Source organism: Amblyomma americanum, chromosome 7 (assembly GCF_052857255.1).
Source record: "Amblyomma americanum isolate KBUSLIRL-KWMA chromosome 7, ASM5285725v1, whole genome shotgun sequence".
NCBI lineage: Eukaryota > Metazoa > Arthropoda > Arachnida > Ixodida > Ixodidae > Amblyomma > Amblyomma americanum.
In genome coordinates this window covers 149,909,110-149,923,750 of record NC_135503.1, presented here as the reverse complement: position 1 = coordinate 149,923,750, position 14,641 = coordinate 149,909,110, and the positions used below count along the sequence as shown (strand labels likewise).

At 46.8% G+C, this 14,641-nt stretch overlaps 1 protein-coding gene across 1 annotated transcript in view; it reads right to left on the bottom strand.

The window, feature by feature from the left end:
- Nucleotides 1-13,177, bottom strand: part of LOC144098171 (ATP-binding cassette sub-family A member 17-like) — a 187,402-nt gene extending 174,225 nt beyond the window's left edge. Inside the window, exons 1-2 of the mRNA XM_077630691.1 lie at nucleotides 13,088-13,177; nucleotides 11,012-11,141 (exon numbers count right to left, since the gene is read on the bottom strand). Coding sequence (XP_077486817.1) covers nucleotides 11,012-11,141; nucleotides 13,088-13,177 — 220 coding nt within the window. The remainder of the gene's footprint in view (nucleotides 1-11,011; nucleotides 11,142-13,087) is intronic.
- Between the last annotated feature and the right edge of the window lie 1,464 nt (nucleotides 13,178-14,641).

Here is a 14,641-nt window from a genome sequence, read left to right as displayed (position 1 = left end):
AGTGATTAGCAGTTGCAAGAGTAACGTTGCTGTGATGATGCCATGTTAGATCCGTTTGAAAATACACCTAGGCATTTGTACTTGGTAGTAAGCACGACAATATTGTTATCTATAAAATATGAGGTTAGAATGCGGAAGGTGTAAATGACATACACTTAGTTTTGTTATGATTTAGGGTAATTTGCCAGTCAGAACACCACATATTAATCGCGTTTAGGCCTGATTGCAACACTTGTTGGCCAGTTTCAGTAGTAATTTTGCGGTATATAACACAGTCATCGGCGATCAGTCTTACACGGGACGAGATGCAGTTAGGCAAATCATTGATATATATTAGAAAAAGCAATGGACCAAGCATGCTCTCTTGTGGAACGCCGGATGTGACTGGAAAATTGCAGTGGTTTAGAATTGTGAACAGTGTTCGGAATGACAAAAAAATCTTTTATCCATAAAATGACGTGTGTGTCAATGTTAAGATGCTTTAGTTTCGGTAGTAGCCTGTGATCAGGAACGCGCTCAGAAGATTTGGAAAAATCCAGGAATATGGCATCTACCTGGTTGCCGACGTCAATAAAGGATGGCAAGTCATTAGTAAATCCCGCTAACTACCCATCGCATGAATATCCCTTGCGAAAGCCGTGCTGGTATTTGAAGATTTTGTACTGCTCTTCTAGGTATGTTATGATTTGCGAATGTATGATGTGCTCCAGTAGTTTACAGAAGGTCCTAGTTAATGAAATGGGTCGGTAGTTAAGAGGGGATGTGCGATCACCATATTTAAAATTGGTATGACCTTTGCTGTGCGCTAGTCATTAGGAATCCGGCCGGATGACAATGACTGTGAAAAAAGTGCGCATAAGATTACCGAAATGCTTTGTGATGTGCTTTTTAACAACTTTTTGTTGAAGCCAACGTGTCAAATGCAGAAGTCATTTTGCGATTATTAAGTATTGATATGATACCGGACTCGCTGAAAGTAATCTGTTGCATAATCATATCTGAAAGTGTACCTATGTTTGGGCATGAAGAGACGTCCTCGCGGGTGGACACAATCCTGATGCCATTACCTTCAAGTTCTGCTAAACAGGTTAAGCCAGGACAATTTTGATATAACCTGTCAATCAAAACGCATATTTCGGATTACTGTAGGGAAATATGTCTTTTTGAGTTTTTTATATGATGTTTTCTGCCTACTGCTTGTGCCGTTATTTTATTTCTGAATTGTTATTGTTATTCTATTATTCCAATGACTTTTTGTGACTTTTTGCTCGCTTCACATAATTTTTCTGTTTTATGAACTGCATGTGGCCTGTTGGTTCTCTTAATCACATTGTCAGAAGTGACTGCCGTTATTCTCTTTGTTTTTAAATGACTTCGTCTTTAAAGAGATAGGTATCTTATTATGTAAATTTAATGATTGTCGTCCTTCCTTTGCCATCTTGTGTAATACTGTTGATCCGCCGTCTTACTGGTGTGTTGTCAGTTATCTAAGGAAGCCGGGACTTTTGTCAAGCTGTTTCCCTTAAAATGTTGAGTTCTCGGGCAGTGCAGCGGCACTTTTTCAAAATCAATGGATGCCCAACGACAGTAGGACAAGTGAAGACGAGTTTCCGGCGGTAGAGATGAAAAGGGAAGGCTATTGAAGAGACAACAGTATAAACAAGGTAGCAGAGACAGGTTTGATGCATCGGGCTATTAAGGACAGTTCAATTCATACAAGCCGACAGGTATTATGAAGGCAGTTTTTGAGCGATCAGCGTCAGCCATCGGCACCTGCCACTAACCAGAGCAGGAATCTGAGGGGGAGAAAAATCAAACTTGTCGCAATTGATAGCGATAATGCTCACTTTTCTGCTGTTGTGCCAGCACCAATAATTTAACTGTTTTCTGCATACCTTCCGAAGCCGCTTCCCGCCATCTCTGCTGCCTGTTTCCCTTTTTCGTTCTCGCGGTCTACGACGGGCAGAGAGCGATTTCTGTTTCGAACCTATCTTCGAGGCTCAGCCGTGCTCCGCAGCGAATGCCCGGGACTTCATTCCCCTCTTGTGCATCCTGCTCTTGATACCGCCGCTTCCTTTGACGCTGATGTGCTGCCATCCAGTCCCGTGTCTGTGGCGGAACCTCTGACGTACCCCCAACCAGACCGCGTCGTCCGCCCGCCGCAGATTCCTACCAGCCTCCCTTACTTCCGTCCGCCGCCATCTGAATCTTGGTCCTTTCTCAAACGTCTGCCCACATTGTACGAACCCTTTGTGTACAGTGGACAACCGACCTGTCTGCTACGCCTGTGGTGTGCCGTGCCACGCCGCAGGGCTGAATCAGTTCATTATTTATTAGCCCTTAAAGACCCCTGCGAGGGGTATTAGAAAACAGGGGGAGGGGTGGAGATTCAATAACTTTTGACATTATTGGTAAAGAACGGTGAAACATTCTTTGGTAGGCAGGATACAGGTGAAAGAAAAAAATATATGTATATAAATCAACCAGACAGGTACAGCGAAGCGTACAACGACAACGTAAAAATAAAACGCAAAGGCAGCTATTACTTACATTAGGATTGCAAGTAAGAAGACAGCATTTGCCGGATTTTAAAAGCATCGCGTTCAATTACAATGCATTAAGGTAATGAATTCTATTCATGAATAGCAAGAGACAGAAATGACTTCTTAAATGCGTTAGAGCAGCCATGGACTCGCAAGACTCTCATGGAGTTGAAACGACGGCGCCGTGTTCGGAGCGGCGGAAACAGAATGGACATGACGTCGAGTCAGCAAAGTGAAGGCCCCGCTTTCCGACTTTTCGCTCCGCAAAGCCTAATGCCCGGAATACATGCGACCTTTTTCCGACGATGTTCGCGCGGCAGAAAACGTCGTGGCGGCGCGACGCCCGGCCGGAGATACATGGAGTGAAGAAGCGGCGGCCCGCCGCCGCGTATCTCTCAGCGCGAAAACACTGTGGTCAACAAGTGGCAGATACCATTGAGCGAGGAGCTCTTTGAGAGCAGCGACGCTGACTCCTCTGTCAGAATAACGAAATTGTTCATTTAGACACCACTGTACTGATTGCGGCACGAGTGCATATATATCTACAAGGTTTTGTTTGCTCGAATGCATGCGGTCGCGTACCTTTTGACGCCCGCTCAGCCGTGGCTACCATCGGCTGCTGTTTTCTTCGGCACCTTCGCTTCAAGGAGAAAAAGCGGGAATTTCGATCAAAGATTCGTCCGTGATCTCCAAAAAAGTTACATTTCATATCTCGTGAGGCGTTTATTTCCACGATAATAGCATTTCCGTGCAATAAACACAGCAGTGCTCGTCGGCCATGGCGGCCATGTTGGCGGCGGCGGCGGCCAAACCGGAAGAGCGGGCTTTCTGCGCTGCTATTGGCTTGATTCGGCTGCCGCTTCCGGTCTCGCCGGACGCCGCGCGTCAATATCTGGCGGGGCCAGATCGGCGGCGGCGGGCGTTTTTTTCGAGGCCGGGCGCCAAATGCGCGCCGTCGGGCGAAAATCGCCCAAAAAACGCTCAATGTATCCCGGGCTTAACACAGCACATTCGTACCTTCGTAATGCAGGCAGATTTTATTAGAAAAGCGGGTCCATCCTGCATCCGCGCACCATCTGTATCACTCACTAACAAGAAAACAATGTTTTTTTTTTTGCGTGCGGCCACTTGATGTCGGCAGTGCTTTCAGTATGATGTCATAAAGCAAGATGTATTCCATGTGCTTGTGTATCAATAAATCTTCAGTTGGAAGTAAGCGCTCGTGTTGTCCAAGTCTTTCCTTGTCCATGTTTTCGCGCTTGTACGTGATTGCAATGCACCAACTCGCCCAGAGGTCTGTGCTCTAGAGCTTCATTTCTCGTACATCGGCCCCTCTTTTTCTGTTTTCGTCTCTACGACCTTGCTTCGTAGCTTCTCTGATTGTGAACGCCGAATGCCGTGGGCGTGCTTTGTCCTTTTGCATCAGGAACATGCTTCTACCAGATGACTTCAAATAGGCTTTTGGTGGATTTATCCCACCGACTGGTCATGTTACGAGGACATTTATTTTATTTATTTGAACGTCAAGGGTCTCTGACGGGACATTACATGAGGAGTGGGCGCAAGAACAGCGGTTAACAATGAATGTTACATGGGAATCAAGACGATGAGATGGCTTCCTCGATGGAAGGCTTGAAATGGGCTGGATCAGGGATTAGTGCTAAGTCGGAGGGAAGGTCATTCCAGTCGCGAGCTGTGTGAACAAAATATGATTTCTGAAAAGTAGTGGTTCGGGGACGATGCGGGATGACGCTGTTTGTATGGCCTGTGCGGGGTGTTCGACGTACTGGTAGAATGAGCTTGCTGTCACGGGGTATGAAATAAAAAGGATATAAAAGATTTTGAGATCAGAGCGGCGGTGTCGAGCGCGCCTGTACAGAGGTGTACTCTACTCGCGTCTTCATGATATCACAAAGCCAACCGGTGGGAATAAAGAACTGCGCTCCGTCTTCATGTCAGTGGACCACGTCACCGAGTGCTTGAGGCAACAAGAGCAGAGGAAACTTCGAGCCGCCCAGCCCAAACGGCCCCCCACGACGAGGCGCAAAGTAAAGACCTTTGGCCAAGTTCATCTACTGGATAACTTGGATCGCATCCTTGGTCTTGGACCAAAGTTCGCCGTTGAGCCAGAGCTGAGGGCCCTGGGACAGTTTTCCTTTGTTTGACGTGTTTTGCGATTTGCTCATACCAGTGAAGCCGAAAGGTGCATTTCGAAGGGGGTTTACGTACGAAATCGAGGTAGCGGTATAATTCCATACGTTTCGCTAAGTCGTTTAGCTTCTAATTCGAAAAAGGATAATATTTTCGTTCCTCCTTCAGATAAAGAAGGCAGGTTTGTGGTGCAAACAAGAGACCAGTTTGGAAAGAAGGCGATGGGCATGGTACTGTCAGTCTTGCATAACGCACAAGCGGTATCTGCGAAAACACTACGGTCGACTGGCAAAGATCTGTGCAACAAACTGAACTTTGAAAGGTTGGAGAAAAACAGCGAAAAAAGTAATACTGCTTTTTTCCAGGCCATGCATGTTCACTGCTAATGCCCACAAAGTGGAGTGTCCTCTAAGGGTAATTATATCAGAAAATTGGCACGCGGCAAAAATCACTCGCACTCTGGCTGCAAAGGAAGCAATCTTTTAGAGATTGACGATCACTTTCAGATTCCAAGCCTGAACAATGTTCGAGTTCTTGGACAATTGTCTTTTGGCCTGCTATTTTGACATAAGGGATTTAAATTACTCCTTGCCACAAGAAAAACTCCTCAGATCTGTGGAACCATGCACTGTTTATTTTGGGATATAAGCTTTTCAAAATGCAGCAGGTTTGTCTGTAGAAAGGTTTATGGAACTGCTTTCATTTCATCGCAGGTCAGCTTACATTGAATGGAATGATCACGTTTTCACTCTAAAACAAGGTGTTTGTAGTGGTTCTTGTATTGCGCCTGTTCTTAGTGACACAGCTTTAGCCCATTGTGACAGAGTCGTTTCTGACCGCCTGAAGGTTTTTAACAATGTCCCTATTATTAGATACGTTGATGATTTGTTAATTTTATTACAAGTGTGCAGGGATTTTCCAGCTACTGTCTACCAGCTTTTAGCCCTTCTTGTTGAGTGTTTTAATCTTTTAGAACTGACGCATGAAATTCCAACTGATGGCGTATTACAATTTTTAGAGTTGAAGCTACCTCTCACCCAGAAATCAACGAGTTGGTAATACAATTCAAAGGCTAACAAACCTCTCTTATCGTTTCATTCATATCATTCTAAACTTTTTAAGAGAGCAATCGCTAAGCAATGCCTAAATAATGCACTAAAAAGCATGTTCCGATTCACTGAGTTATAGTTTCCAAAAGCAAGTGACGCGTCTCCAGTCAGCTGGATATTGCATCAGCGTGATTGTATCCGCATCCGAAGGGATGTTGAAAACTGCAAAGAAAAAGGACAAAAGCCAGAGCGAAGCAAATCGAAACAGAACAGTAGGAATTCCTTACATGCATAACATCTCGCATCGCCTTAAGAAGATAGCGAAACGCACTTACGTCAGAGTAGTGCTATCGAACCCTAGAGGCTGGGAAAACTAGTCAAAATGACTAATCTTTTCCAAAAGCCTAAAGAGCCATGTAGTATCAAGCACCGAGATTAATTTCTAGCATGTGCTTCCGGTGTGGTTTATAAAATTCCTCGATCATGTGGCTCTATATAGGTATATTCAAGAAAACTTTGCTTAACACAGGACGGGAGGTAGAGACAAGCACACACATACGAGCGCACACAGACGAGCGCTCGTGTGCGCGTGTGTGTCTCTCCCTCCCGTCCTGTGTTAATCTACGCATAGTTTTCCTGAATATGTCGCTACACCAACGGATCCAAAGTTCTACTCTACTATTCTATATAAGTAAGTACATAGGTCAAATTTGCTGATGTCTGAATGAAGGATTGCTGGAGCACAGGAGGAAGGTAGGCAATTATAGAGATTATAATCTTCCGAACATTGTCGTGACTGCGCTGTAAACCATGTAGACCATGTACACTTCCTTCTGCGCATGTAAGATAGTAGCCAAGCATAGGTGGTGTAAGGTCGTTAGAGAAATATTAGAGGCAGATTTCATTAGAAAAGCGGGTTCATCCTGCGTCCGCGCACGATCTGTCTCACTCACTAACAAGGAAACAATGTTTTTTTGTGTACGGCCACTTGATGCCGGCTGTACTTTCAGTGTGACGACATGCAGCAGTGTGTATTTTATGTGCTTGCGCGTTAATAAATCATGAGTTGGAAGTAAGCGCTCGTGTTGTCCAAGTCTTTCTTTGTCCATGTTTTTTGCGCTTGTACGTGATTACAATGCACCAACTCGCCCAACGGTATGTGCTCTTGAAGAAAGGTTGCACCACAATTTTGATACGGAAGTCTAGGAAGGCATAAAATTCAAGGTGCATATGTTGTCGGCTCGAATCTCGGTCGGAAGATAGCCTCCAACTTGACTTGCGCATCTAAGGTATACGTAACGAGAAATCGTATGGTGCCATCAGGAGCATAGTACAACAGACGGCTGTGTCGAAATTTGGTACGAATACCATCATATGAGCGGTGCCACATCGATGTCGCCTAATAACGGGTATAGACCTACAGACGAATGGCATGCATAGGATTGTTTGAATGGCGGTGTTCGGCTTGCTGTGTGCCATACGACCACCTCATGACGTCTCATTTTTTGCTTGCCAAGGCTGAGATTTTTTCTACCATCTGCGAGTACACGCATACACACGCCGCCAGCTTTTCTAGTAACCGGACTGGTAATGCTTTCGAATCCTGGGTGCCCCTCCACTGCCTCGTTGGCAACCTTAAATGCCACGCAAGCGCGATACGCTCGACGTAATGTCGCTAATTACCCGTTGTCACAACACAAATGAGGCAAACGTATGCGCGGCCACATGCATGCACCTGTTTTCAGGGGTCGAGCACCGCAATAAATCTGTTGCACCTCCGCAGGTATCGATGCAGTCTCGTCACTGGGGCTAGGTGCACCCGGTGAGTTGGCATGCACGCACCACGCTCAGCCGCGTTTGCACCGGTCCCGTTGCCTTCTGCCATAGCTTCAGCCCCAGGCGCCCAGCTGTGACAGCAACCTTTACCTGGGCAGATCTTTCGTCAGCAGCGACTGACTCTAAATCCCTTTTGGTCGACGGCACCCGCTAGCCAGATCAACCGCACCTTGAGCAAAGTGGCTCAGAAATCGTATTGTTTCCACTAATATGACTCGAGGGACGTTGAGGCAGGGGCATCGACGGATCACTCTTGTGTTTTTTCATTGGGGAAAAAAAAGAAATGTTCAGTTACATAATATATTACGGGGTATGACAAAAAATGGTCCTCGAGATTCTTGAGGAAGAGAAATAGTAATGATGAATATCGATTTTTATGGCGCAAGGGCATCTATTTTCAAAGAGTGCCATGGTGCAAGCTATTTTCGACTACACAAGGTGGGGTCACAGACCTAGTTTCCAAATATTGCACCCCTGATGAGCCGAGCACCTGTCCAGGGTAAAGCTTGTACCCATTTTATCACCTGTGGGTACCCGACGGCACTGGGGATCAAACCCCGCAACTCCCGCATGCGGAAAGAAATAATGAAGTGTCTGACTTCTCCTCAGCGTTCGCCTCAATCGAGCAGTAAGAGAAAGGCGGAAGGTGAGAGTGAAATAACACACTGAGAAAGCGGTGCCGCCGTAGAGGGCTCCGGAATAGTTTCGACCTCGTGGGAATCTCTCAGAGTGGGGACCATTGTGGGGATCGCTCAACGAGCACGCGGGTGCCTTCGAAACGCACCCGGGAGGGGATGAATAAAGAGCGCAAAGACACGCACCTTGATAATAGAGAGGTAGCAAGAGTCCACTTCATCCACTTCATGAGAACACACAAGTACACGGAACTGGTGTCCACGACTCAATAGTGGCGGCGCATAGTGCGGTGCAATTTGAGAATGCAGCAGAAGCTCCGGTCTTCCATTGCGCATCAATGCGCCTGCCAATCGCGGGATCCTCATGAGGTGACATCGCAGCCCAGAGACAGCCCTAGAGAAAACTATTGCTTTCAGAATAAACGATGGGCTATTCATATTGTATTTTAAACTTATTTTGTATTCACGAATGCCGGAAAATTATTTAGGAAATAGGTTCTTTAGTGTTCGAAATATATCCTTAACATTGATAGAAATTACCTTACTTGAAGCATGTTTGGAGCACATTTCGAATCCGCAAGAAAATATACACGCTGTTTTAGGTGTTGGCTATGTTTTTAAGTGTACTTTCGTAAATAGGAAATTAATTCGTAGAAAGTGTAATTTCAATTACAACAAATTGGTAATTCTCGTAAAGATATTTGCAGCGCACTTCACGCAACCGAGAAACAATCCAGTGCTCGAAATCGCGGTTAGGGGAACTGTAAAAAAACACTTCCTTTTCGGTCATCCTTTCGTATACGATAACTTGTAACGGAGAGACAACCACCAAATAATTACAATACGTATGGAGAAAGTGATGGCATTAGATCGGGAAGTCCGTATTAGACACATCCGGGCCTGAGCCGGCAACTCCGGGCCAGTGTGTGCTAAATATGGATTACCTTTTGAAGGCTGCCCATGCAGTAGCTCGCTGTTTGGGACTAATGATGTTTCACTGTTTAGAAAGTATGATTTTAAACACATCACGCCCATCCCGAGGTTTACTCGCTCGAATGGCCTCGCGAGAAAATTTTTAAAGAAGTCCGAGATCAGCGATGATTTCTTGCTGGATTTTTTTAGCTACAGGAGCTGTCCGCTAGAAGACGTTCAATCACCTGGAGAGTTACTTTAAGGCTGACGACTTCCCGCACCTCTCGCAGACTTCAACGAAGCTCCAAGCACGTCGGTAAGGAAACACAAATAGTACCAACCCCTCAGACATCGTCTTCCACTGCTTCAGGATGGCCTGGTTGTCAGAGTAAGAAGAAATTCTTAGTCACCAAATGCCAAGGTTCTCAATGGAACAGCTCAGCGAAGGTTGTACCAGGTTGCCACCGAAGACTGAATTGTTTTGCGCCGGAAACGATATCTCACTGCGAGGGCTGAACCTTTCAGCATTACACCTAGTGATGACAATATGCTGGATGACAGCACCGAGAACCCTACTCTGACAGCGCGCCCACCACTATACCCTTACTGCCAAAACCAGCACCCAGAAGATCCCGTGTGAAAGAAGACAATAGCAGTGTTTGGGATATGGCAACAACTTTGTACAGCTTCCGTTGTTGGGACACTGCACTGTCAACGGTGTAAATAAACTTTCCTTTTTCATGCCTGATCAGTGCTGTGAAGTTTGAGCCCATTCATTCTTCGTCAGACCTTTGAAGTGGTTCACTTTCGTCATTTCAAGAAAAGAAGATGTGTCCTGTAGGTAAGCAGAATGCGATGCGTGCCTCCGTTCAGTGTCTTTGGCGTGCGTGCTCTCTGTCTTGTGTGCCCTTTCCCATCACGGGTATAAAATGAGCGCAAATAAACGCTACAGGCGTCTTTGTTTCTCGGAAATGGTCCCGGTGGTTACTCTGTCGACGCCACCAAAGATGCACTAACGAGTATCATTAACGCCTGTTTTTACTGCCTTCTTCCTGTCGAACCGCTTTTACTTGCACTGCATTCTGATTCCATTGCCAACGGGGCTTCATATATAAACTCGGAATAACCGAATTAAAGATAAAAACCCAAAAATACCACATAAGTAATCCCGCTAAATAAAGTACAACCTTTTTTTGCTTTAAAAAAGACGTAAAGCGACTCGTCCAGCTTTCTACAAGCCGGATATAACGACCTGACACGTTCCTAAACCCTTCATGATTTGTTTATTATTTCTTGTTTCAGTTGTATATTCTTGTACTGTGCATTGTTTGCGTAATTTTGTAAAAATTCATAGGTGCTCGTAGATTTTCAGCATTATCTTGTTGCGTTCTGTCATCGTTTCTTATTCAAATGTTTCGATTTATAATAATTGGTATGGGTGAACGATTGTCATTGTTCCTGCATTTATCCACATGAAATCTCCTCGCGCTCGTGTCTGATGTGCAAGTCCGGGGTGAAAGCCTCGTCAGGAGACACATGAATTTCTCTCAGCATCACGTCGTGGATATTGCATATCACGTATTGATGTCGAATGAATTGAAACACCCTTATTCTCTCTGACCAAAATGTGCAAATTAGTTTTCTACTCATAGCGTTCACGGCAGCGTGCTGCTCGGGAGGCACCAAGGGAGCTGTTTGATGGTTAAACCAGCGGGAACCATAGCACAACTTTGTTATTAGTTTTCTGGAAACCTATCAGTTCATATTCACGACAGCTCGCAATTAGCATTTAAGCGACCAGTGAAGGCGCTCTCTGTGTACAGAATTCGGGCTTGCTCCAGGCATTCTAGAACTGTTGAGGACTCGGAATGGCTCAGACACGTACCTGCCAACATCCGGATCAACACCGATTTCCCGCAGCCGTTCCTTCCAAGAAACACTGTAATACTGTCCATGTATATCTTCATTGTGACGTCATTAACGATGTAATACTTCAGGTAAAGAGGGTCAAGAACCTGCAGAGAGATAAAATAAAGGATGCGATGAGCTGTGACCTTTTTGAAGGCTCTAAGAATGCTCGAAATGTATCTACAGCTCCCCTCCAAGAATTCGTTGATTTTGTCATCTGCTTTGTGCAAAGGCCACAATAAGGTTCGCATTTTTAACTTCCTAAATGTAATAAGGCTTTCGCTGCAAAATTCTCCTTAATCTCCTCTTCTTTAACATGTTTTGGTGCACAGTTTTTTGGTGTGACTATGTGGTGTACTGTCCACTCTCTTGCCTTTAAAACATTAAATTCTTTACCTCTCATCCTCAACAAACTCTGGTAGAACATGATGCCGAACGTGACAAGTAAGTAAAGTTTTTGTCCACGCACTAAAGTAACTGACGCGTTGCTAGCGGAACCTGCTGCGCTGTAGGACTGCGAAGCTGTTTCCTAGGACTACACGCGAGTAATGACACTGCATTTCAGAGACAAGAAAAGAACGTAACCACATAACTGGGTTAGAGCGAATGAGGGGGCTTCATAAACACTGTCCCAGAACCGAACAACGCACTCTTCCTACCAGGCAGGCATGGGCAGTGGCGAAGATACATGTATCTTCAGTGCTATATTTCTATTTATTTTGTGTATCAATATTCGGTATCAGTTGCAAAAAAATGAAAGCATCGGAGTATCAGTATCGAAAATACATTTTGTTGTATTGAGTATATCAATGATACTCAGTATTCAAGAAAAAGAACTGTGCCGCACAATTTGAGGCTGCTGTAAATTGCTGTAAGCTGCTGTAGCATGCTGCGTAGCGGGTGCAGCGTCTTCATGAAGCGTGGTCGGTGGAGGATCTTCGACGTTTTACTGGTGAGCAACCTCCAAAAGTTGCTTTCTTTAGTTTCCCCTGCGGGGGCTCAGGGACAATCCGCGAACAGCCATTGTGTAGCTTCGGCCCGGCGACGCAAACCGTTCGTGGGGAGCGGGACAGACGGCTTGACACGTACTTCACTCTGCGCAGAGAGTTGCCAATTTCGCGCGGTCGCTGGCCGGAAAGCGGTCTTGGGGCGTCGATGGAAAAACCGCGCAGGCCAATTGGTGTGTACAGGCAGTGGCGAAGTATGTGGCCAGCATAGCCACAATGGAAGCATAGTGGGCAGTTATCAGGAGTCCTCCATTCGACGCATTTTCTACAGCTGTTGCGTCGGTCGTAAAGTTGCCCTGCGGAAGCTAGGGGACGTCTTCTTGTAGAAACGGTTCCCGCCGAAGAGGGCTTGAGGTGTTTTGTCGGGGCGCAGGATTGCGTAGTGGGGCGGCGTATGTTATGGTATGGGATTCTGTGTTTGTTGGAGTCGGGGTGCCAAGTGCCTGGTGCACTTCTTAGCGTACAATGTCAATGAGAGGCGCTGCTTGGCTGTAAGGAGGATAGCGGCAGTCGCCGCAGCTCTTCGCGGGCGATCTCACAGGCGAGGTCCCGTAGGCTCTCATTGGTGGTCGCTGAGGCCTCCGCATGGCCTATAGACAAGCCTGATGGCGTCAGGTCGTACTGCCGAGCCCTGATGTAGAGAGTCTTCTCGATCGTAGAAGCTTCTGTTTTGAACTCCGGAACGGTCTTGGGCGGGTTTCTGACCCATTCAGGCGAAAAGTTTTTCTCTCACAACTAGCATCAAAAAGTACACCTTCTCCTCTGTCATGTGAGGGTCAGCGCGTCGGAACAGACGGCACATTTCTTCGACATACAGAAGGGTGGTCTCATGTTTGGCAGTTGGATGCGCGTCTCGAGCAGTAATTCGACGTTTTCTTTGCGAAAGTTGCTTTTTAATGTTTTCACGAATTCCTTCGCAGGGAAGTTTCGCGATTCTTGTACCAGGTTTTAGCTCGACCATTCAGGACGAAAAAGACGTATCGTAGATTTGCTTGGTCGTCCCATCGGTCGAACGTCGTCACACGCTCAAATTGGTCTAACCATACCTCGACGACTCCGTAGGGTAGACACCTGAATGGAGGTGCATCCGGTGCCTGTTGAAGAACGAGCGGCGATGATGCAGCGTCGCTCTCCATGTTCGGCATCAGTGCGGGTCCACGGTGCAGCACCTCGACCAGATGTCACGTAGTGGTGACGGCAGTCGAAGCAATGAGCACGACAACCGAAAGTTCTCCTAGAAGAGAACTGTTTATTGGGCTGACCTGCACCCACAGCGGACTGAATCACTCGACGGCGGCGTAGCAACAAGTGGGCTCGGCGGTCGTCGAACAGTAAGCCCGCTGCGCTCCGCCGTGATCAATTTCAAGATGATGGCATTCACGGATATCTCCGGAGAACACTCCGACTGAAAGAATGGACTAGGCGACGGGTGTACCCACACAAACGCACATTTAATACACCCTACATGGCACACACACTAGAATACAACTAACAAAACTAGCAGAAAACACAAAGACTATAAATACACACGACCCGGGCGCACTGCTACTAGCGTCTAGTGTTCTACTATTAGCGGACGGCGTTCGTGCTCACGGTTCATTCGGTGTGGCTGCAACGTTGTATGGATCTAGTAGGTGGCGTCGAGGCGGCGTTCGCCGTGCTTGGGCTGGCGTCGCTGGCGGTGTTCGACGTGCTCGGGCTGGCGTCGCTGGCTGCGTCGTACAAGCTCCCGGTCCAAGCGCCCGTGGGGGTGATGCCGGTGTTGTTGGCATTGGGGGCACCACCCGGATGGATGGCAACAGCGCTGGAGATACCCCTGGCCGTAGCAGGTGGTAGCGTCCTCCGTTGACTCCCCGGAACCCCGGAACGGGCTCAGGCGCGGCAGGAAGTCCACGATGCGATGTCGTAGAACGCGAGCTCACCGGAGCAGTAGCCGGCGTCGCTCTCTTCCAGCCGATGTGTCCCTGACCTGCCGGAGCCTCCGCTTCTCTGCTGTTCCCCCTGTGCCTCGCTTTCGCTCGCCCTTCTATAGCCTCGGTGTTAGTCCACGTAAGCCTTGTCGTCGTCTTCTCTTCTCCACCAATCATCTCTCTCCACGTCACCGTATGCTTCTCCCCCAATCATCTCTCTCCACCTCAACGAATGCTTCTTTTTCCTCTTCTTTATTCTTCGGTTAATTCGCGTCGTCTTCTTCACACTTTTTTCCTTTAAAATTTAGTTTAGTCTCCTTAATATATGTGACAAGGGCCCCCTCTCTCAAGAGTTTTTCCATGAAAAACTGCTCACGTCATCCTCATCTTCAAGCCATCCAGCCAACCGACTATCTTCTGTGATGATTCTGGACCCAGCACACAACACACCGCAGACGTACACCACACACCAAACGCACACCACTAACACAGCACACCAAATTGCGTTTCCAGAACACACCACTGCCGCTGTCCGCACGGAGTCCTTAATAAACATGTTCGTGTCCACAACACACTCCCTTGTATAATCACGTACCACCAACAGCAGCAACAACAACAACAAAATAAATCCTAGAGATAGATTAACACAACAACAACAACAAGAGACATGCCAGAGATACCTAGAGCTGT